The 25,199-nt window shown below is 46.3% G+C and overlaps 1 protein-coding gene across 1 annotated transcript in view; it reads right to left on the bottom strand.

Annotated features, from left to right (window-relative positions):
• Positions 1–25,199, bottom strand: part of CFAP95 (cilia and flagella associated protein 95) — a 94,568-nt gene that overhangs the window by 5,768 nt on the left and 63,601 nt on the right. The window contains 2 exon segments of the mRNA XM_075597814.1: positions 16,074–16,134; positions 24,182–24,250. Of these exon segments, the coding sequence (XP_075453929.1) occupies positions 16,074–16,134; positions 24,182–24,250 (130 nt within the window).

Here is a 25,199-nt window from a genome sequence, read left to right as displayed (position 1 = left end):
CCGCGGAGCTCCGGAGCTCTCCCACCATTGCCCACAGCTCCCCCCCTATTCACGCACCCATCACAGAGGTAAACGAGGGAGTCGGCGCTACATAGATAATACATTCTCATAAATAAGATTCCCAACATATTGTAAATGAAGAAACAGCAATAGACAAATGTCTGCTCTGCATCCAGAATTTCCACAGTATTATTTAACTTGTATAACTAATTCAATAAACCTGGCCAGGTTAATGCAAGTTAACAGATATGGTATCCTGCAGTCCATTTAATTCCACAGGCATAAGACTAAATGACAACTAGATGTGTAAAACTGTCCCAACTGTGTTTGCAAACATATATACTTTGTTTTTGTTGTTTTAAGAGATATTTTGCCAAGCTTTACGGTTCTAAATATTTCATAAAATAAGTCTTAGATGCTGTGTAATCTTACAAGACAGATGTCTAGACCGTGAAATAAGGGTTTTGCTAGAGAGGAAATAGATGCTTATTTCCTAGGTATCTCAGGTGGGTTCACAGAGATCTTTACGCATAGAATATAAGTGTGTAACGATGTTTCACCCACCCTCTGGGAGATTCCCGTTAGCAGGTGCATGGTGTGTGCTACCTGTTGGCTCACAGGATGCGGAGTGGTCCGCTGATGGTAGTGGGGACGTTTTGACAGGCTTCTGGGGTATATTACTGTTGTTTATCTCTGGGTACACAGCGCCTTCATCTACTGCAGGCTCCAGATGTATGGAGGCAATCTCCTACAGAAGAACCGTACTCTTCTCCCCCCCCAAAAGATTACACACTGTGCTGGAGGTATAGATAACTGGAACCGATTTATTGATCCTCTGCATACACAGTATCTCAGGCTTCTGTTCAATACAGTCAGCTGCAGGTCTCCAACTTCTGGATGATCCATGGTCCTCCACTCCGGGCCAAGGGCACCCGAAGCAGTCCTTACTCTTCCCTGCCCTCTAGCAGGGACAGGAGAATGGTAATCACTCACTTTCCCCCAAGAGGACGAGGAACGGAATGCCAATGCTCAAGCAATCCTGTGTGATACCGGTCTCTCTCAATGTTAGAGACAACTGCCTACATTTGGTGGTGCAGCTCCTTAAGTACAGTGGGAGGAAGGTACAAGGTCTGAACCCAGGATTGGGCAGAACACAGGCCTTGTCCCACCTCCTCCCCTGCCACTCAAGAGAGCTGCCTCTGTGGGGAAAACCCATGATTGGTCCCGTCACTGCATGCACTGTTACCAGGACTTGCATGACAAGGAGGGCAGACCGGCAGCCAAACCAGGCATGGCTACAAGTGCCTTTATTGTTTATTATTTTGCGCAAAAACCAAGGCTTCATTTTCATTGGTTCTAACTAACTGCTGCGAAAATTGTGCACTTCTCTAATTACCACCCAGAGTTACCTGGATGGGAGAAGCTAAAAGAGAATATATGATTTTCGTTTGCTGCAAGGATTTTAAACACCCCTTGCAACCTAAAAAAAAAATGCAATTTGAGAGCATTAAAATGACCTCTGATCCTTTGCCCTGAAACGTACCCCATCTGAGAATAAGCAGGCATCTCTGGATATAAGAAGAAGAAGTAGTGAATGTGAACCGAACCCAATTCAATTACGATACGTTTAAAAAAGGGGACAACAACCATCCACTGTATTAGCTACATCAAAGAGAAGGAACTCATGAGTGCATTTGCCTGTCCTGCACAGCCCCCCAAAACCTGTCACAAGTCACACAGTGGGGAAACTGCAGACAGTGTTTCTGGGTAATGACATGGAAATAAGCAGAATGTCATTTTTAACAAGGGCGTTTCCCTAGAGCTTTAAGCAAACTCAAAAGGATCTGCTATATGTCTATAAGTGTGTCTTGTGAAGTCTTTTACATTTGATATATACACACGCACACAGTGCTCGACACATTTTTGTCAGCTGGCGAGGCGGCTTTAGACGGGAATGGAAGAAGCTGGCGGCGGGAGACGAGGATCACCACGTCAGCAGGGGTTCCAGATGGCGGGCGGCGGCAGAGCATTGAAATCCATGTGAGCAGCAGCAGGAGCAAAGCCGGGTAGGAGTGCGACCCGAAGTCTTCCGTAAAGTAAAGTTACTGAAGACTTTCGTGTCAGACTGCAGGGGCGCACTCCTACCCGACTTTTATCCTGCTGCTGCTCCCATGGATTTCAATGCTCTGCCGCCGCCCGCCATCTGGAACCCCTGCTGACATGGTGATCCTCGTCTCCCGCCACCAGCTTCTTCTTCCACTCCAGTCTTCAGCCGCCGCTGCCATCCACTGAAGCCAAGTAAGTGAGGGGGGTGAGAGGGGGAGGTGGGTGAGTGTAAAAGAATTTTACAATAGCAAAAAATAAAATAAAAAAAGCGAGTGCCTTTATTTATTTATTTATTTTCCGGGCGAGTGGAATTTTTCATAATGTGTGTGTGTGTGTGTGTGTGTGTGTGTGTGTGTGTGTGTGTGTGTGTGTGTATATATATATATAAATATAAAGGAAGCGCTAGCTCCATACCATAATACTGTATAAAAAGTAGAATTTTTATTACAAGCTGGAGTGGCCAACCGGACATGCACACAAATTCGTAAAAAAAAACTTCATCTGAGACAATCTGTAAACTGTTTATAACAGCTGAGGGACGGATCAACTTGTTAATATACAGAGGACCTAAGGTGGCTGATGTCAACAAACGGATACTCATCTGTGGTACAGCACACAGATGCTGTGTCCTGGGGTCCCTTCCGTGTCAGCAGTAATAGTGGGGATTCCAAAGGGCTCGCACCAATATCTGGCAAGATGGTAACTTCCGCCTGTTCCACGTAGTGGAATAATTTTATTATTAACTTTTACCACACTCAAACCACTTATTCCCTCAAAGACATTGATAATACTCATTTAGCGCTACTCATTGTTTTTGTTGTTTATGTATAAATATATAAATGTGAGAGAGAGGGAGAGAGATCGATCTGTACCATGTGAGCCAAGCTTAATAATCAAAAACGAATAGACGATACGGTTCTGTGGCTAACGAAATGGTTTTTTTTTTTTGCAAGCTTTTGAGAAACACTGATCTCTTCTTCCGGCGATGTTACAATGGATAAAGCAAGAGAGGTTTTTACGTAAAAACAGTGTACAGGCATACCCCAGTTTAAGGACACTCACTTTAAGTACACTCGCGAGTAAGTACATATCGCTCAATAGGCAAACGGCAGCTCACGCATGCGCCTGTCAGCATGTCCTGAACAGCAATACTGGCTCCCTACCTGTACCGAAGCTGTGCGCAAGTGGGGAGACTATAGAGCCTGTTACAAATGCGTTATTTACATCAGTTATGCCCGTATATGACGATTTCAGTACAGTACATGCATCGATAAGTGGGGAAAAGGTAGTGCTTCACTTTAAGTACATTTTCACTTTACATACATGCTCCGGTCCCATTGCGTACCTTAATGCGGGGTATGCCTGTATCTTGGAATGTATCTGTGACTGAAGCCTATCCCTCCCCCTATGCAGTATGCGATTTATGTCTTAAGGTGTTAAATGGTTAGCCACAGAATGGTATCATCTATTCGTTTTTGATTATTAAGCTATATAACACACACACACACACACACACACACACACACACACACACACACACACACACACACACACACACACACACACACACACACACACACACATATTAAGGGGTCCCAACAGAGAAGATTTTAAAAACTGTCAGGCAACACAATTCCCACCTCATCATCCCATATTGCAGCAATATCATTTAAATATAATCCTAAACATCGCATCAGTACAGATATACTGCAGTAGTGGAAAGTAATTGATTTAGGCAATTGAATTAATAAGTCGTTTAATCATCCAAACATTGTTTTAAAATCTACGGGTCACAAGAGAAATTGTGTGAATTAGAAACTCAGCCACGTACTGTAGTTTCATTAAGAAACACGTTATTAGCATCTTCAGTTTATTTATAGTTACTTGTCCCATGAGATCAAAATGTGAAAGCTAGATCCAGCAGCTTGTGTGGTCCCAAGTTAGATAACAATACATCTTTGTGCATGCAAATAGTCTGTGTAATACATTTCATGTTTCTTCTCTTTTTGTTGTTTGTTGCAGAAAAGATATTAGTCTCATAAGCTAATATGTGCAGGCATGAAGATTGCACCGCAGAGAACAAAATATGATGCATTATATTGTTTGCTTTTTCAATATACAAGATAAGTCCCAAAGAAAATGAACTGAACCCTTAATAGCTTGCTCAGCAGTCAAATGGGTGGGTCTGAATAAAAATATAAACATAAAACATTTCTTTACACAATCTCTCCCTGTGTATGACTCAACTACTTATTCATCTGGAAACCATTATTGTTATCTGTCACTTCACAGCGCAGTACAATGTTGGAGGTAGGACAATCCCTTGTATACGGCTTTTGTTGCTACCGGGGTAACAAAAATAGCTGCTAGAAAATGTCTTGTTATAGAGTTGTTACTGGTGATGACGGGAGAAGGCGCTGATAGAATACACGTTCATGTTTGGAAAATTCTCTCTTACGTCACATCATTAAAGTTGAACACAATCAGTACAGAAGTAGTGAAATATCGAATTTTTCTTAACATGCCGACATAGATGCACTATCTTCCATCACAGTCCACTTTTGTTTTCAGCTTTTACACTTTGCAAACATAGTTACATACATACTGTGATGCCCACACCACGTTGCAGTCTCTTTTAGTCCCAATTTAAGGCAGTAAACACTATATTTCTCTATATGGGGTTTATTTACAGGGATTAAATCATACACCAACAGGCCCACCGTCCCTTTAAGTCAAAACAAAAGAAAAAGAACACCTATTCCCTTTAGGGAAAATAACTCAACTTTGTTTCAGCCCTTTCTAATGACCGCTGGCCAACAATACTGGTTCCCATCTTAAAACATGTAGTACCATATGCACCCCACCTAAACAGTCTTAAACACATCAATATAGTGTCTCTCTTATCTGTTAGTCCATTGGAGCAGATGTCCCCGCTTCAGCACGGCCTCACTCCTTCCTTCATAGGGGAACTCGGCCCCACATGAGCTCAGAGAATCTCTCCTCTGTAAGTCCAATATAAAGGATAGGACATCCCCAATTCAGCACGGCCTGTCGTCCTTTCGCTTCCTTGGATTAACGACCCAGGCATTCCCAGCAGACTCCGCGACCACTGTCCAGCAGGTTTAGGGAACGGTTCCAGACTCTTATACAGCTGGGGAGCACTTTCTATCTCCCCCCTTCTCCGGGGAAAAACAGTCTCTCTGGCTCTCAGTCTGGCAGCTTCCTGTGTCTTTTAAAACACTTCCTCATTCACTCAAGGAGTCCAACCTGATTAATTAGGCAGCATCTGCTGCTGGCTACTCTAGGGGATTAACTCTCGAAGAGCTGGAAAGGTCCCATACTGCACTGTTCCAGTACCTAAAGGACAGTGATGGTATCACAATACATACATACATACATACATACAATAACTGAAAAGTATATAAAACAGTAAACGAAAAAGTAAATTTATCACTGTTGTCACAGTAATAATTACCCCCACATCAGTTCCCCTATATTTGATTTTCAGAGCAATGAGACCTACACCTCCCCCTTCTGAGGACCCATCAGATGTCACCAGGGCGCTTATCCCTACTTTGTCAAGTCAGGCATTTATTCCTAATTCCCAAGTCCTTATGTATAACTCGTCACAACACTGCCATTTCCCTCTACTATCCAGCTCTCCTGTTCCCCTAGCATCGGTTCTGGTATTCAGGTTATGCCTCTAGAGGTGTCCATGGGGGGATTGGCTGTGAAGTCTACCCAGGGATACACATCACTTCAAATTTATACAGTGTGTCATGTGTTATATGTGTGAGCTCCATATTTATATTTTTCCCATATCTTGTTCATCCAGGTCTCTACAGAATGTCATCATTTGTTTCCACATCACAGGGATAGCCCCCTTGCTGTATTAAGTAAGTGTAACACCAGCAACCTTTTTAAATTTGTAGTTGGGTATTGGACCCATATTGAGCAACACAATTCAGGGCTCATCTGGGATCCTCACCCCAGGGATCCTGTGTATTCTAACAAGTACATTTTTATGTTCCTCAATGAGATACTGTATGAAAATCATAATTATGTACTGTAATAAAAAAGGGGATATTACGTATTTTAATCAATCTGGTACTTCAGGGGTTAATGTGGCTACAGTTTGTATTTTTACATCAAAGAAATTGTTTTTATTATAGGTCAAGACTCTTCCTGTATCTGTGCTAATCTACAAAGAGGTCTTAATTGGGGACTATCCCTGATGACCCACTGAAAGTGAAACATGTATAGTTTAGAAGGCTGGGGACAATCTCCAGATCCTGGGCTGTCAGCCTCAAAGAAAACCATAGCATTTTTCAAATAGCCCCTGTGCATCACAGAGGGAGGTGACAAACAGGTCACCACTTAGTTGGAGGCTTTATTAAATATAAGACATGATGGGCCTGACAGCAATTTATATGAGTAACAAATGGATATCTGTCACCATTGCGATTAGACAACCAACCCAGAGACAATGTTTTTAGGTCCGAAACCTCATTTCAAAACCAGCATTAATTGCAACAGCTCTGTAACCTCTGCATAGGAATACATGGCATTCTGTATGTCACTGCAAATGGTGGCCAAAAAGGCAGGAAGGGGAACAAAGGGCCATAAACATTCAAACACAGTTAACCCCTTCCCTCCCGGCCTGATCCCAGTGTAGATGTTTGGTGCAATCACGTCATAGGGCAGGAACACATAAAACAAAGGGGAATACATTTTGTGCTGAAGCAGGGGGCTGCAGAAATACAGGTATACGATTCCATTAACCCCTCGCATTCTGCACGATTGTAGGGGCTGCCAACTGGGGGTTGACCCTTTATTACATTCCTGGCAAGCCTATCATGTCTGTCACTAAGTTAATGAAGAGGGTAAGTAATGTACCATGGCCACATTGAGGGCCTAGGTATCCACAGTGCCGATCAATGGGTTTTTAAATATATGTTTAGTGTTTTACTGTGTTTTTTTTTTACTTTTTATTTTTCTGTAATGGATTGAAGCAGGGGGTCTCCCGGGAGCTCCTGCTTCCATACAGTATAGAAAAATGAAAATAATAAAACATTGGATCACTGTAACAGCTGCTCAGGGAGACAGAGACAGAGAAAGCTTCTCTCTGGGACTCCACTGCGCAGCTATTACAGACACATGGCTGGCCCGGTAGGATTAAATCTGCGGGGGTCCCAATCAGATGCAGTGGCTGCTTACTGCTTTCTCTGCTGCGATTAAGTCTTGACCTGGCCACGTTCCAGTCCTCACAAATTTTTGCTGTCCTGGATGCAGTAAGTCTTACTACATCTGTACATTTGTTTACATTGTGGCTCTTTACTGCAACATTATCATTGTTAATCTATGGTGTGCCAGACCTTCATGGTTGAGTTTCTACCAATAGTGTGAGCCAACATATTTTTGAACAACATCCTTAACAAATCACTTTAAGGAAGTAGGTGCCCCAACATACATCGTCCGAGGTGCCTGTACAACTAGAGAGAGAAAGATCCTGACTAACTGCTAAGAGTTAATGTATAAATAGTGAATAAGAAAAGCACTTCGATATTCCTGTGCATCTTTCGCAGGTGCACAGTAGGTTGGTGTTGTCACATGCACGTGTATAGTAGATAAGTATTAAACAGGCCCTTACATGGTCTTGTGATTAAATATATTTGTTGAATCAACGTTTCGGTCCCCACACGGACCTTTCTCAAAATAGATGATGCCTCTTAAAGCTGCAGTTCAGTCAATATCCTGCATGTGTGTTTTTTTTAATAAATCAGTTCTATTTTAAGCCCGCACCTCCCCACTTCCCAAGTCAGCAGGTCCCTTTCATTTTACTGGATATAGATCCAATGTTGGTCTTTCTCCCTCCTAATAGAGCTCACTATTGTGAGCTGTCATCCGTGACGTCAGACGCCGACGAAAAGAATCCAGAAAAGAATGGAGGACTACATGTGGGTGCAATCTCTTGGTGCCCTGCCGTGTGACGGCCATCGCAGCACTCCATATGCGGTCTACTCCCAGGAACGTCTGACTCAACTGCATAATGTATGTGACCAGTGTTGACTCTATAGACTCTTCTCCTGTATGGTAAAATTAGTGAAGCTTCAGAGAGGGACAATGATGCAAGTGAGAATTGGGGCTATTATAGCTCACATCATATTTTTCTAAAGAAGGCAGCGCTTGTCTTTTTTTTCTTGACTCCTATATTTGAGGGTCCTCTGGCAGGACCCAGAAGAGCCGAGGAACCGGGCCTTAGAAGACAAAACAATGTGACCTTTTTACATTATTATTTTTATCTGGGACTTTAAGTTGAGCATGGAATTGCATGTGTTTTGGTTTAAAGCTGCAGTTCAGGCAATATCCTGCATGTGTGTTTTTTTTTAAATAAATCAGTTCTGTAGTAAGAAAAAATACTTTTAGCATTTTCTGTTTTAAAAACAACAACTTTGAAAGACCAATTTTCTTGTATTCTATTTTAACAAGCATTTGCTAAGGCACTGCCACTTCAAGTCCTGTCACAAGCCCTGGCACACCCCTTTGTGAGCCCTGCCCTCCCTCTTGCACATGTCAGTGCAGGAGTGCTCATGAATATTCATGATCTTCCACTGACTGACAGAAGCAGATGAAAAACATATCCCATATCTAAAGATGTCGACAAATTTTGCCGATCAATACATGGAGAATGAATTGACTGGCAGCTATACAGTTCTTTAGGTAATTAGAGATTGCACACATGAACCTTTTGAATTAAATTTTTTTTAAAAAAAAAAGACTGAACTGCAGCTTTAAGAAAAGAATTGTCCACTTTATTAAGAAAAGATATAGCATCATTAGTGCTGAGATTTTTACAGGCGGTCTGGCACCTGCAGGAAAAAAGCAGTCCTAAAACCTGCATCACGTTTCCTTTCAAAAAGTGTGTCCTCATTTCACCTCAAATCAAGAGATCAATCTATCATTCTGCCCGAATCGGGCAAATCATAATGAGTCGAGGCTACATAACTTAAATGTAGTTAGGTATTTGAAGGTAAAAATACTCAAATAAAAAAAATTCAGAAAATCATTGGATGATTTATAATCCTAGAAGAGGACAGCAAGCCTCAAGGGCAACCTTATCACAATGTATTACTTAGTGTATCAAACTTGCCTATAACCTTAAAGGCGAACAGGTCCCGTATGGAATAAAGGCACATTCGACCAGGGCTTTTTCTACCTCATGGGCATTCAAAGCCCAAGCATCTCCACGGAAAATTTGTAAGGCTGCAGCTGGGTCCTTGTTCACACGTTTGTGAAATAATGCAAGATGGATGTACAAGCCTCAGCTGACGCAAGCTACGGCAGGAGAATTCTGCAAGCAATTGTAGATTGATTGAACTATTAAATAAAAAAATGGTGTGTTCTTGTCCTCTTGTTTTCCCTCCCATTGTGTGAGCTTTGGTATATCCCAATTAGTCCCCACTGCCATGCGGAGAACAGGAAAAGAGAAAATGCATTAATCTTACCGTCCTTTTCTTTTCCTGTACGCCACTAATGGCAGAGTACATCATATCCTCCCTGTAATTAACATATATCAATTATGTTTTATAGCTATGGGAGAAACTGAAGACTGCCCCTGCAGGGAAAGGGAGGGGATTATATACCAGGTCCCTGTAGAAGAGTTTTCTGTCCTTCCTATGCTGAGGGAGGAGCTAATCCCAATTAGTACCCACTGCCACTATTGGAGTAAAGGAAAAGAAAATTATGGTAAATTGAATAAAGTTTCTATTTTCTATTCAAACATGTCAACATTTATGTCCAGACCATTTTGCATTGAAACACACATAAAATCCAACCCTGTCGTAACTCATAACTTTGTGGGCATAATTCTTAGACACACGTGAGTCATATCAATAGGTTTAGGCAAGTTTGCCGAATGTAACAATACTAATTTTGACCGCCTTGCTCCTAAATTTGAGCGACAAATGGATAACTGTCCCTTGCCACCTCTGAAAAAATCAAGTGTTTGGCCTTACTGCATCCATCTTTTTTCAACAGTTACAAACATCTATTCATTATACTTCAGCATGTGTCAGGTCCAGGATTCCGTATTTCATATGTTTTGCATGGTAAGGTTAGTCACGCCCCTTAGCACTCTAGAACTCTTCCAAGAATGCTTTCCAAGGGGTATTTAGAAGGGTCAGTTTATTTTAGTGTCAGGAAGGCCATACTTCAATCTCATCTCTGGCAAAACAGATGTTCTTATCTCTTGAGTCTATCAGCTTTATAAAGAATTTTTATAGGCAATTTTTAACCAACGTTAGCCCCTGAAGTACCAGATTGACTAAAATACTTAACTCGTGCTATTATCATGACAGCTATCTCATTGATTCAACCTATGGACCAGTGTTATCCAAAATATAAAATGTTATCACAGAAGACATTCTCTGAAAAAGTTAATCAAATCATGAAGGCCCTATCCAGAACTTTCAATCTCTATACTGTATATCATAAAAGATGCATTTTTTTGGTTGATTGTGTCTAGAATTTAGTTGAAAGTGAAAGACTAAGGAGGGCTTGGAGGAAATTCTGGCACAGCGTTATGTTTGCCCAGTGACGTCTGATGAAGAATTTGTAGGCTTTAATGCAAGACCTTAAAATACATTAGCACCAATTCTTGATATGGTGAAAGATAATCCATCTGCAAAACCAATTAACAAACTTTGAGAAAGTGAGATAGAAGAGTGGATTGAAGCGACACATTGTTAGTGACAGAAATAATAGTGTGTGTTGTGAATCCTGAGAAACCTAAGGACACTGAGAGACTCAGAGGAAGATTTTATTGAAGAACAGAGAATAATAATAACAAATACAATTTTCAGAAAGTCAGACTTGTGAATCTGCACAAGAGGTTATGCAAGTACACAGTTTGCACTCTATTTTCATGCAAAAAAGGCAGGAGACAAGTAGGCAAGCTGCTATCAGGGATTTATTCAAAATAGCCATCAGGGCTTGTCAAAGGGCCAGTACACATTCAGACCCCTGAACCATCACCTTCTACATGTACACTTGATGTCGATGACCCTGAGGCACTGTCAGATGCCACCTGACTCTCCAACTAAGCAGTAAATTATGTACGGTAGTGTAAATAGTTTTATTTTTTAGTGTAGTGTTTAGTGTAGTTTTAAGTGATCTGGGTATTTGCCATGTGCTGCCCATACTAAGTGCAAGTTTACTGCCACAAGATTTCTCTTCCCTGCATGTTTATAAAGTACAGCGGTAAAAAAATAAAATAAAAAATGACAGTACTACTTGATTGATGAGTACCTGCATACTATTTTATACTTTATATAATTGAATGCATTATAATTCTGTGAATATTTGTACTAGAAGTATAGTTAACCCTTAGTAACAGGAATTTGTGCTTATCTGGCACACATGCCAGATAACACAGATTCTACGGTATAACGATCCCTGAAATGTATATTAGGTTCAAATGTTGGTCAGTATTCCCATACTTGTCAGTATCCCATATAGTCCACTTCAGTCACTTCCATTGTTCATGTCAGATTCACTTGATTTCCCTTCTGTGTCCCCATCAAAACCCCAATGCCCAGACAGATAGCTGGCACCTGCATTGAGAGAGCTATTTTGGCTCCATATAAATTTCTATATACATTTAGCATTTTCACCAACATTATCTCTGAGTTGCAGATTTGTAAAAAAAAAATAATGGTGGATTTGTTGATTAACTGCTGATTAATATAAAAATAACTGTGAAAACACTCACATGACCACACTTTTTCTTTACAACATCAATAACATTTCGTTTACCATCTACGTCTGAGAATTTTTTCCCGTGAAATACATTTTTTTGGGAATCAACCGTTTATCCTCATTTTAGTATTTAGTTCCAAAGCATTTTTTTTATATACCACAGCTCACTAAAAACACATTTACTTCGCTGATTTACAACTTTCCGCAAAACAAAAATGAAAATTAAAATGTTTCTGTAATTCTGACAGTGAGTTTTTTACCCGCATAGCTTTAATAGTTGATAGCTTCAGGCTAGCAACAGCCCCTTCTAAATTAGTGTGTGCTTGTCAACACCGCCTAAATTATATAAAACAAGTCCTTATATAGTTGACAGAATACTTAAGGAAAAATCCCTAAAGAATAGGGCATTACTGGCCAATAATGCCCTGTCTGGAAGAGTTGAAGGCCCGAGGCGAAGCATTATTGGCTAGTAATGCCCTGCTCTGAGGGGATTATTACTATTATAGGCTAAATGTAGGCTCTTTTCATTACATAATTGACAGTTTTGTATAGATATATAAATCGGAACTACGCTGATGCACCTTTGTAGGAAAAAGAAGTAAAGTAGCAAATGAGAGAGGTGAGGGGTTTGGAGGAGAGAGAGGTGAGGGGTTTGGAGGAGAGAGAGGTGAGGGGATTGGAGGAGAGAGGTGAGGGGGTTGGAGGAGAGGTGAGGGGGTTGGAGGGGAGAGAGGTGAGGGGGTTGGAGGGGAGAGAGGTGAGGGGGGAGAGGTGATGGGGGAGGGGAGAGAGGTGATGGGGGAAAGGGAGAGGTGAGGAAAGAATAGAAAGAGGTGAGGGGGAAGAGAGATGAGGGGGAAGAGAGAGGTGAGGGGGGAGAGAGAGGTGAAGAGAGAAAAGGGAAGTGGGGGATGGTGGGGAGTGGAGGAGAAGAGGTGGGTGGAGGGGAGATGGGGCGGGAATTGGGAGACATTAATATTAACTACAACTAAATAAAAAGCAAATACAAATTACCTTGGTACAAGCTATAGAAGTGGTGAGAAATATTACTTTGTTGCACGTAACAAAGTTACCAGTTGGGACACACAGCTTCTGACAGCACTAGCAGCTGTGAGAGAGGGAGAGACTGCATATGCTGCCGAGCTGAGCTGAGTGAGGAGAGGTGCTGTGAGAGCGGGAGAGACTGCATATGCTGCCGAGCTGAGCTGAGTGAGGAGAGGTGCTGTGAGAGCGGGAGAGACTGCATATGCTGCCGAGCTGAGCTGTGTGAGGAGAGGTGCTGTGAGAGAGGGAGAGACTGCATATGCTGCTGAGCTGAGCTGAGTGAGGAGAGGTGATGTGAGAGAGGGAGAGACTGCATATGCTGCCGAGCGGAGCTGTGTGATTAGAGGTGCTGTGAGAGAGGGAGAGACTGCATATGCTGCCGAGCTGTGTGAGGAGAGGTGCTGTGAGAGAGGGAGAGACTGCATATGCTGCTGAGCTGAGCTGTGTGAGGAGAGGTGCTGTGAGAGAGGGAGAGACTGCATATGCTGCCGAGCTGAGCTGTGTGAGGAGAGGTGCTGTGAGAGAGGGAGAGACTGCATATGCTGCTGAGCTGAGCTGAGTGAGGAGAGGTGCTGTGAGAGAGAGGGACAGACTGCATATGCTGCCGAGCTGAGTGAGGAGAGGTGCTGTGAGAGAGGGAGAGACTGCATATGCTGCCGAGCTGTGTGAGGAGAGGTGCTGTGAGAGAGGGAGAGACTGCATATGCTGCTGAGCTGAGCTGTGTGAGGAGAGGTGCTGTGAGAGAGGGAGAGACTGCATATGCTGCTGAGCTGAGCTGAGTGAGGAGAGGTGCTGTGAGAGAGAGGGACAGACTGCATATGCTGCCGAGCTGAGTGAGGAGAGGTGCTGTGAGAGAGGGAGAGACTGCATATGCTGCCGAGCTGTGTGAGGAGAGGTGCTGTGAGAGAGGGAGAGACTGCATATGCTGCCGAGCTGAGCTGTGTGAGGAGAGGTGCTGTGAGAGAGGGAGAGACTGCATATGCTGCCGAGCTGAGCTGAGTGAGGAGAGGTGCTGTGAGAGAGGGAGAGACTGCATATGCTGCCGAGCTGAGCTGTGTGAGGAGAGGTGCTGTGAGAGAGGGAGAGACTGCATATGCTGCTGAGCTGTGTGAGGAGAGGTGCTGTGAGAGAGGGACAGACTGCATATTCTGCTGAGCTGAGCTGGTTGAGGAGAGGTGATGTGAGAGAGGGAGAGACTGCATATGCTGCTGAGCTGTGTGAGGAGAGGTGCTGTGAGAGAGGGACAGACTGCATATTCTGCTGAGCTGAGCTGAGTGAGGAGAGGTGCTGTGAGAGAGGGAGAGACTGCATATGCTGCCGAGCTGTGTGAGGAGAGGTGCTGTGAGAGAGGGAGAGAGTGCATATGCTGCTGAGCTGAGCTGTGTGAGGAGAGTTGCTGTGAGAGAGGGAGAGACTGCATATGCTGCTGAGCTGTGTGAGGAGAGGTGCTGTGAGAGAGGGAGAGACTGCATATGCTGCCGAGCTGAGCTGAGTGAGGAGAGGTGCTGTGAGAGAGGGAGAGACTGCATATGCTGCCGAGCTGAGCTGTGTGAGGAGAGGTGCTGTGAGAGAGGGAGAAACTGCATATGCTGCCGAGTTGAGCTGAGTGAGGAGAAGTGCTGTGAGAGAGGGAGAGAGTGCATATGCTGCTGAGCTGAGCTGTGTGAGGAGAGTTGCTGTGAGAGAGGGAGAGACTGCATATGCTGCTGAGCTGAGCTGTGTGAGGAGAGGTGCTGTGAGAGAGGGAGAGACTGCATATGCTGCCGAGTTGAGTGAGGAGAGGAGCAGAGGTGCTGTGAGAGAGGGAGAGACTGCATATGCTGCCGAGCTGAGCTGTGTAAGGAGAGGTGCTGTGAGAGAGGGAGAAACTGCATATGCTGCCGAGCTGAGCTGAGTGAGGAGAGGTGCTATGAGAGAGGGAGAGACTGCATATGCTGCCGAGCTGAGTGAGGAGAGGAGCAGAGGTGCTGCCGAAGCTTGGACCAGGATAGGTATTTACAGTTAAGTTTTAAAATCAGCAGTATCTTCTCAGCGCACTCTCCCTGCATCTCTGAAAAGGAAATTGACAAGTTGCCAAAAATTCCAGGCATTACTGAATAAATAATGCTTGGAATTCTAACCAATGAGAGAGCAGGGATTTCAATAATGCCCGGAATTTTGCTGCTTTAGCCTATAATAAATATTAAATGATTTAAATAGTAATGATGGTTACAAATGACAGTGCTACATAACAAGGTAGAAACCATAAAATAAAAAGAGAGTGATCAGCAAAGAAAACTCTTAGGCCGTGATTATAGTGCCGCGCACGGCACCGAAACAAGTACCGAGCTTCCAATGTAGTTGCCCGTAGTGCACGCCACCGCGACGGAGAGGCAGAATCCAGGATAGACGCATTTGTGAAGCGGTTCAGCCAATGAGAGTGAACCGCTCGCGTGACGTCACGGCCAAGCCTCCCTGTCGCCTCCCGATGCCAGTGCAGGTTTCGCGCGCATCGCGCAAGTAACATCACACGGCCACGCGCGCCCTGCAGCAGGCACTATAATCACGGCCTACGTGACACAACTGTTTCCTACAAACAGAATGGACGGCTTTGACTGGAAGGCTGGTGCGGTCAGAAGATAGAAACGGTTATACGCCCGCTTAGAATACAGCCTCACATGTTCCAGGCCGAGGTTGGCACTAGTCAATTGTTCTTTGATTTGGTTTTCCTACCCATTTTATCATTTAACTTTCATGAGAGAGATATCATTACCATTACTCCATAAAAAATATTCTAACTAACCACACTTAAAAAGAGTGCAGTGAGGAGATTGTTTCAAACTCTCTAAGCTGTAATTCATCTATGTTCAAAGGGGTAAATCATTACATTTATGAAGAACTTTCATCATGTTGGCTGGGAAAGCAAATGGCAAAATATAAACAGTTAGGGTGAAATGTCAATACAGTTACTTCGAAGATGCATCACTATCTAATTTTGCTCCACTTGCATCTGAAAGCCGTATGTGGTTATAGGCAGCTTAATATACATACTAAGGGCCGGAAGTAACACATGTGGGGCTGATGTGTATATAAATCTACCTCCCTCTAAGTCGCTTTAAGGGCTACAGGTAGAAAGTGCATAATAAGGTGCATATACAAAAACTTGGATTAGAATTTGCAATACTTACGAATGATGCTGCATAATGAAAAGGCAGCAAGTAGTCAGTGCTATACGTTGTGTCCATATACCTGCAAAACATGTGTGAACATGTTAAAGAAATGTGACAAAAATGTACTTTTTAACTATACCGCAAGTCATATTAAAATAAATCAGCACCTGCTCTAAATTGAGCAGATGAGAATGTTGGATATGAGGTTGGCACGAGATTAAAGTATAAAAAATAAGTACTCAACCAAGGTTAGCGGGTGCATGCTTTGTTCCAGCGCGAGAGCGCGAGCGAGAGAGAGAGAGAGCTACAGCAAAGGGGATAAGGCACCTTATGACCCACGGTTTAGTAAATACCGGCATAAATCTGAAGGATATTTATCCAGTAGAAATAAATTATCCCATAGACAGTACGTATTGCATGCATAAGTTAGCAGGGAGGATGCTACATGTGTAAAAGGAAGCCACACGCTCTGCTTCAAGAATCCAGAGAAAACAAAATGTACACTTGAGATTCAGATCAACATTAGTCTCGGAGGTAGACAAAATAGTGCAGAAAATGGTACATATTGTAAATACAATGATATTATATATACAATTATATAATATTATATATTCTAGGCTAAAGCTGTTAAATTCCGGGCATTATTGAAATCCCTGCTCTCTGATTGGTTAAAATTCCGGGCATTATCCACTCAGTAATGGCCCGGAATCTTTGGCACCCTGCCAAGTTTTTCAGCCAATCAGCTTTCAGTTCTCATTCACAAAGAGTGAGATTAGCAGGGGGTAGCAGCAAGGCACTGACTCCTTCCCCACCCTGCCTGCAGTAAGCTCCGCACAGGAGAGTGAGGGGAAAGAAGTGTGTCTGTTGTGTGTTTTGTGGGTGTAGAGGGGGGCAGCAGAGTCTGTTTTGTTGGTGTGTGTTTGCAGTGTGTTTTGTGGGTGCAGAGGGTGGAGGAGGGCTGCAGAGTGTGTGTCTGCAGTGTGTGGGTTTACAGGGCGCTGCAGTGTGTGTTTGTGGGTGTAGAGGGGGCTGCAGTATGTTGTTGGTGTCTGTGTTTCCGCAGTTTTGTTGGTTTACATGGGGGCTGCAGTGTGTGTTGTGGGTATAGAGAGGGGCAGAAGTCTGTTTTGTTGTGTGTGTGTGTGTGTGTGTCTGCAGTTGTTAAGTGGGTGTAAAGGGTGTAGGAGGGCTGCAGACAGGGCCGCCAACAGGGCGTGTCTGCCGGTGTTGGCGTCCCGAGCCCCGTGAGTCAGGGGCCCCAGCCGTCCAGCCCCCTGCGCGGCCGTGCCCGGTATTTTTTTTTTAAAATGCCGGCGATACCCCGTGCGCATGTGCAGAGCCAAGGTCCCGGCGCTTATGCACAGGGAAGCCGCTCCCCCCCCCCCCCGCTCGCAATGTGGGACAGAGGGGAAGTGCCGTTGCGAGCGCCAATTCAGCTTCCCGCTTGCGCCCGCCAACCCAACTTCCCCGCGCGCCCGCATCCTGCCCCGGGAAGCAGCCGCGGAATTAGCCCGCCAGTCTCGCCCCGCCAGCCGCCCACCCCCCACGCCCCCCTAGCCTACCTCCAAGCGCCCCCCCCTCACACCTCCCAAGCCTACCTCCTGCACCCCCGAGCCTACCTTGCATCTGGCGGGCAAGGAAGCAGCACCCACCCGGTCAAGGTCAGTCACCCACCCAGGCAGTCAGGCAGTCACCCACCCAGGCTTTCACCCACCCAGGCAGTCAGTCAGTCACCCACCCAGGCAGGCAGTCGCCTGTCTTTTGTTGAAAATATAAAAATAAACAGATTGCATTGTAATGTTTTTTCCGTATTACAATAAGAAGAAAACAGTTAAGTAAAATTTGCGTCCTAAAAAATATTGGTAGGTGAGCTAAGGGTTGGGGGGGGGGGGGGTGTTCTGCTCCTTTTATTTGTCTTGGGCCCCATGATTTCTGTTGGCGGCCCTGGCTGCAGAGTGTGTTTTATTGTGTGTTTTGGCAGTTTTGTGAGTTTACATGGGGGCTGCAGTAGGTGTGGGTGTGGGTGTGGGTGTGGGTGTGTGTGGTGGGTAGAGGAGGGCTGCAGAGTGGTGGTGGGAGGGGGCCAGGAGAGTGGTGGGGGAGGGGGGGCGCGGAAAAGTGTGTGTATATGTGAGGGTTGCAGACCTGTCTAAGACATGCAAATGAACATACAGTAATATTTACAGTTGCTATATATATATATATATATATATATATATATATATATATATATATATGTTACAGAGTGTGCGTGTTTGTGTGTATAGAGAGGGGGGGGGCTGCAGAGAGTGTGTATGTACAATTTCATTTTAATAGACACGTGCAGTAAAAGCAAAAGAGTGTTGACTATTATGCTGATAAAAATCAATGACTACAAAAGTGTATCTTTATGTAAAATGTAAAAAATAAAAATAAACCTACATTTATCCTTTAATAGTAATAATCCCCTCAGAACAGGGCATTACTGGCCAATAATGCCCTGGCTGGGTTAAAGTCCCTCAGCTTCGCCTCGGTCCTTCAACTCTTCCAGCCAGGGCATTATTGTCCAGTAATGCCCGGTACTTCCGGCATTATTACTTAATTATAGGCTAAAGCTGTTCATTTTTGGGCATTAATGAAATCCCTGCTCTCCGATTGGTTAAAATTCCGGGCATTATCCATTCAGTAATGACCTGAAATATTTGGCAACTTGCCAAGTTTTTATTTCCAGCCAATCAGCTTTCACTCGTCAGAGCAACTCTCAGACAGGGGCCATGATTGGACAGAAGGCAGGAGCCAGGCAGTGACTCCTCCCCCTCTCTCCCTGCAGAGAGCTCTGCGCAGGACACAGTGAGGAGGGTGAGTTTGTGTGTGTCTGTCTGCAGAGTGTGTGTGTGTGTGTGTGTGTGTGTGTGTGTATATAGAGGTGTTGTGTGTGTAGAGCTGCAGTGTGTTGTGTTGTAAGTGTGGATGTATGTGTGTAGAGCTGCAGTGTGTTGTGTTGTAAGTGTGGATGTGTGTAGAGCTGCAGTGTGTTGTGCGTGTGTATGTGTGTAGAGCTGCAGTGTGTGTGTGTGTGTGTGTGTGTGTGTGTGTGTGTGTGTGTATCTCCAGTGTGTGTGTGTGTAGGGCTGCAGTATGTGTTTGTCTGTAGAGCTTCAGTGTGGTGTGTGTGTGTGTGTGTGTGTGTGTGTGTGTGTGTAGAGATGCAGCAAGGAGGGAGAGTTTGTGCCTGTCTGCAGTGTGTGATTGTAGCAGCAGAGTTTGTGTGTGATTTTTTGTGTGTGTAGTGCTGCAGTGGTGTGTGTGTGTGTGTGTATGTAGAGCTGTAGTGTGTGTGGTGTTTGTAGGGCTGCAGTGTGGTGTGTATAGAGCCAACAGAAATCGTGGGGCCCGGGACAAACATTTTATGAAGGCCCCCCGTGACAGCGGTATTGCCCGCCACCTCCCCCCCCCCCCCCATTTCACACCTCACGAGCCCCCTCTCTTCCCCCCCTCTTCCCATGTATTTCTCTCCCTTCCGTCTCACCCTCCCGCCTCGCATGTATTTCTCTTCCCTGCTTCTTACTCTTACTCCCTCCTTTCCTCACTCACCCCCTCCTCTCCCTCCGTCAATTGCCCCACGCTCACTCATTCATTACTCCCCCCCACACACACACACACAATTCCTCCCACAAGATATATACCAAAAACCTTCCCACCCCAAAATATATACAACCCCCCACCAAATGCATAAAAAAATCCCACCTAACCAGTATATATATATATATACACAGTGTGTGTGTGTGTGTGTGTGTGTGTGTGTGTGTGTGTGTGTGTGTGTGTGTGTGTGTGTATGTGTGTGTGTGTGTGCGCGCGTATATATATACTAGCTGAGAGACCCGGCGTTGCCCGGGATTTTTTTATTACAACGAAGACCTGACTGACTGTGGGAGGTGTGGTGCCACTGGAGGGGGTGTGTTGGTGCGCACGTTTGGGGGTTGGGTTTGCGTTGTATGGGAGGGGGGGGTGTGTGTGGTTGAGTCGCAAGGGGAGGGAGGGCATAGCCGTGGCAATCTGCATTGTGTAGAGTGTACTGTGGCTGCCACCACGGTGAAGGTGAGGTGTAGTTCCAGCGGAGAGGGTGTGGTGGGTGGGTTTGGCGTCCGGGAGGGTGTGTGTTGAGGCGTTGGGTAGGGGAGGTGCGTTGAATATGCGGCAGAGTACGTTATGCGGTGCGGTGGTTGTAGCGTGGGTGGGGGGGTAGGGGGGTGTTGAAGTGTTGTTTTGTGTGACGTATCAGCACAGGAGGCTTGGGTGTGTGTGTGTGAGTGAGTGTTGTGTGGGTGAGTGCGTGTTGTGTGGGGGAGGGCGTGTTGTGGGGGTGAGTGAGTGTTGTGTGGGTGCCTGTTGTGTGTGTGGTTGAGTGTTTGGAGTGTGTTTGTGTGTAAGTGAGGCAGTGAGGCTATATTGTGTAGGCAAGCAGACATGTGGCAGGACGTGTTGTTGAATTGAAGCTGTGCTCCTATCTTGTATTGTGAAGCAATCATGTGGCAGGAAGGTGAAGGTGAGGTGTGTGTCCCCCGGAGGGGGGTTGTTGCGGCCTACGGGAGGGGGTGGGGGGGTTGCGGGCTACGGGTGGGGGTGGTTGCAGCCTACGGGAGGTGTTGGGGTGGGTTGCGGCTTACGGAAGGTGTTGGTGTGGGTTGCGGCCTACGGGAGGTGTTGGGGTGGGTTGCGGCCTACGGGAGTGGGTGGGGGGGGTTGCGGGCTACGGGAGTGGGTGGGGGGGTTGCGGGCTACGGGAGGGGAATGGGGGGGGGGGTTGCGGCGTATGGGAGGGGAAGGGTGTTGCAGCATCCGGTAGTATTGTTTGGGAGGCGTCCGTGAGGGGGTGGGTGTGATACGTACGTGAGTGTGTAGTGGGCTAGTGGATGCGTACGGTTGTGGCGTACGGTGGGGGGGGGCTGGAGTTGATGCGTACGGGAGGGGTGTGTATGAAGATGCGGGCGTTGTCCGGTACCGAGGAGGGGCTGTGGTGTTCAAAGTGAGTAGCACAGTTTTTTTTGGGGGGGGGGGGGGGGGGGTGGGAGTGTGTGGTGTTTTGGCAGTGAACGTGCGGTCCGGCGTAGTTGTCTTGAGGTGAAGGGGAGGCGTGGTGGCAGGGTAGGCAGGAGTGTGTGCGTGTCGGAGAGGGGCTACGGTACCGGGAGAGGGCCTGCGGTCCCGAGAGTGCGTGCGCTCGTTATGTGCATTGGTGGTGAAGGGGGGTGTGAAGAGGCGGTGGGCGTCGGTGTGCGGTCCGTGAACGTGTGGTGTGTGGGCGCATTCCCAAGGCCGGTGTGCGGGCCCGAGAGATCACCGTGCGCTGTTGGCGGAAGGGTTGAGGTGAGGAGGCGCGTTGAAGGGGACGTGTGGTGGCAAGGTAGGCAGGAGTGTGTGTGGCTCGGAGAGGGGCTGCGGTACCGGGATAGGGCTTGCGGTCCCGAGAGGGCGTGCGCTCGTGATCTGCAGTGGTGGGGAAGGGGGGGGGGGAGGTGAAGAGGCGGTGGGCGTCGATGTGCGGTCCGTGAACGTGAGGTGTGTCCGCGGTCCCTAGGCCGGTGTGCGGGCCCGAGAGGTGACCGTGCGCTGTTGGCTGAAGGGTTGAGGTGAGGACGCGCATTGAAGGGGAGGGGTGGTGGCAGGGTAGGCAGGAGTGTGTGGGGGACGGAGAGGGGCTGTGGTACCGGGTGAGGGCCTTCGGTACCGGGAGGGCGTGCGCTAGTGATGTGCATTGGTTGGGGGGGTTGAAGAAGCAGTTGGCGTCAGTGTGCGGTCCGTGAGCGTGAGTTGTGTGGCGGTGGTATCCAGGCCGGTGTGCGTGGCTGAGAGGTCACCGTGCGCTGTTGGATGAGGGTGGGGAGTGTTGTGGGAGGGGTGGTGTGTGTAAACTGCCGAAATGGCATATAAGAAGTGCCTGTATCTGAGGTGGTGTGTTGGTGTGTTTTCTGCAGTTCTTTTCTGAGGTGCTCGCAGGAGGTGAGGGTAGTTTTTTTCTGAGGTGAGAGCAGTGAGGGTTAGGTGCTCAGTGAGGGTTGGGAGAGTGTGCCAGTGGTGTAGGTGTGTTGAGCGTTGGCCGCAGGCCAATGAGAGGGGGGCGGGCGGGCCAAGGGAGCCATCTCATTGGCCTGAGGCGGAGTGACGGGCCAAAGGACCAATCAGATTGCCCATAGGGACACCAACATACAACGTTTAAAAATAAAAAATTAAAATATTATATATATCTATATATATATCTATATATCTGTAGATATATATATTATATATAGATAGATAGATATCCAATCCATATAAAAAATACCCCAAGCCCCCCAATCCATATAAAAAATACCCCAAGCCCCCCAATCCATATAAAAAATACCCCAAGCCCCCCAATCCATTTAAAAAATACCCCAAGCCCCCCAATCCATGTAAAAATACCTCAAGCCCCCCCCAATCCATGTAAAAAATACCCCAAGACCCCCAATCCATGTAAAAAATACCCCAAGACCCCCAATCCATGTAAAAAATACCCCAAGACCCCCAATACATATATATATATAAAAATCCAACTTACATTGGGGATGATCTCAGCCGGTCAGGCCCGGTGGCTGCAGGGGGAGGGGGGGGAGGGGGGCGCGGTGTGCCGGTAGTGCTGCTGGGGAGGGGGGGGGAGGCACGATGCTGCGGTTGCGATGCTGCAGGTGGGGGGGCAGTACGGGGGTCTCTGGCGGCTGAACGGCCCGATCCTGCGTGAAAGGGGTGGCGGTGCTGCGAGGGGCCCGGCACCTGGTTACAGCAGTTGCCGCCGGCCCCGCTGCAGGCACCCCACGTTGCTGCTCCCGGTGTGCTGCAGCCTGCAGGGGTGTGGCCGATGCTGAGGGGGGTGGCGGGGCGGGACGGCTCGGTGGCAGCAGGGGGGGGGGCTGCTGCGGCGGCGGGGGCTGGCGGTTTTGGCCCGGTGGCTGCGGGGGGGAGGTGGTGGCGTGGGGGGATTAGTTGGCAGGGGCTGCGGGGGGGGCGCCGGCCCCGCTGAGACACCTGTCCCCCAATGGCCAATGCTGCTCCCGCGCGCGCCGGGCCTCCCTCTCACGCCGGCGCGCCGGAAGCATAAGCCAACCTACTTCCAGCGCTGGCAACTGGGAGACCCGGCGCCGCGTGCAGCGTTTTTTTTTTAAATAACTGGCGCCCGGCCGGGCCCCCCTCACCCACGGGGCCCGGGACGCCAGTGCCCTTTGTCCCCCGCTGTTGGACGGAGAAGGCTCCATGACAAAAGATGAATTGAACTATATAAACGATACAAAAGTGTCTATTGTTTATGAAATAAGCCTACATTTAGCCTATATTCGTAATAATCGCCCAGAACAGGGCATTATTGGCCAGTAATGCCCTGTTCTGGGCGATTATTACTTAAATATATTATTAAACTGATAAAAATGTCTTCTTGTTTGCTAATGACAACAGAACATATAATAAATGCATGTATGTACAGTATGGGGCCTATGCAGAGAGCAGCGAATTTTAAAATTGGCGAATTTATTAATAAGTAGTTTTTTTGGAGAGTTTTAATCTCCATATGCAGAAAAGTGCGAATTCTGCTATGGTTAACATGGATGCGTGTGGCGAGTTTAAATTGGCGAGATGCGCGCTTCAGAAATGTGTTAAAACAAATTCGCGCCTTTTTTTTTCCCTTTGCAATGGCCGCGAGCGGCAGTTTTTTCTGGCGAGTCAAAACGGAGACAATCGCGCCATTTTATTGGCGCGAACAGCCGCTAGATGCCGTTCGCGCCTCTCTGCATACGGATATTTTTTAAACTGGCGAGATTGAGGTTCTCGCCAGCCGCGAGGCGAGTTTTACAAATAGAAAAGAAAAATTGGCGCGTTTTTCGGAACTCGCCATTTTCTGCTGCTTTCTGCGCGATTTTCTCCAAAAAATGGCGAATTTCGAAATAGCGCTGCTCTCTGCATAGGCCCCTATATCTTTAATTATATAGCACCCACAGTGTGCTCAGTACTTTACAAGAGAGACATTACAGTACATAGAATTATAATACAATAAGTGCAATAAACAATATCAGACAATAGGAAAGGGGATCCCTGCCCCGGAGAGCTTACATGTCCTTTTCTACAGGTCTCTGTTTACTTACATTTTTCTGTGGTCCTTGATATGCTGGGGCAAAACAGCTCCAAAGCCCTTCTCTGGATGTCCCGTTTGCCTGAAAAGCACCAGACTGTGTTGTTATCAGGATGTGGAAAAATAACCAAGTTCACAATAAACACAATTCAAATGTTATACGGTACATACATTAATATTTTTCCGCCTATGGACTAAAATCTTCAAACGGAATTTTACAAAGATGCAGCTTTGTTTAATTTAGTAGTTGATATGTTATACATATATTACAAAAAAAACAGCACGACTTGGATGTCTAAATGTTATTATAAACACACACTGTGATAAGGTAATACATAATGCGAGTATCGTACTGCTGATTACATAGTGGCTACAATTAGCCACAACAAATTTTAAATGTTCATTCAATAAATAGACATGATCTGATGTGGTTTTTGTGTGGGACCTTTGTGTTTTTTGGAAATGCACCTTTTTTTTTCTTGTAGTGGGTTGGACAGTTTCAAGGGGCTGCTTAGGCTGATCGATGCTCTGGGATTTACCAGCCCCACCTAGGCTGGGATTCATCAAGCTGCGATGCTGGATATTGCGCTCCGATCCAAAGGTAACCACCACTGAACTGAATGGCAATTACCGCTGGATTGGCCATAATCTCTAATATGAAGCCTTTCTTTACAAATTCCAATAAGGTCGATTGCAATAAGGCCTAGCAAAAATTGTTTTTAAATCAAGATTTAGCCAGAAAGGCGCCGAGATGTGCTGCAGACCGGAGTGACCGGCAGAATTGTCACGGGAACAGTGGCAAAGGAAAAGGAGGAACAAAGGGAAGCTGAATCCTTGAACCAGGATAAAGAGGCTTTGGTTTCTGCACTCCAAGCTGCCCGCCATAATTATGAAGTCCTGTGGCAGGATTTGGTGAAGGAGTGAGAATGTTGGAAGAAGGAGCAAGAATCTAACAATAAGGTGCGAGAAGCGAACGCCGAGTTACAGAGGTGTATACTTCCAGCTTTACAGGAGTACGAGGCTTTGAAGAA

The sequence above is a fragment of the Ascaphus truei genome, chromosome 1 (assembly GCF_040206685.1).
Source record: "Ascaphus truei isolate aAscTru1 chromosome 1, aAscTru1.hap1, whole genome shotgun sequence".
NCBI classification, from domain to species: Eukaryota; Metazoa; Chordata; class Amphibia; order Anura; family Ascaphidae; genus Ascaphus; species Ascaphus truei.
Note: the sequence above shows the minus strand (reverse complement) of the source record. Positions and strands in the feature narration are given on the sequence as shown.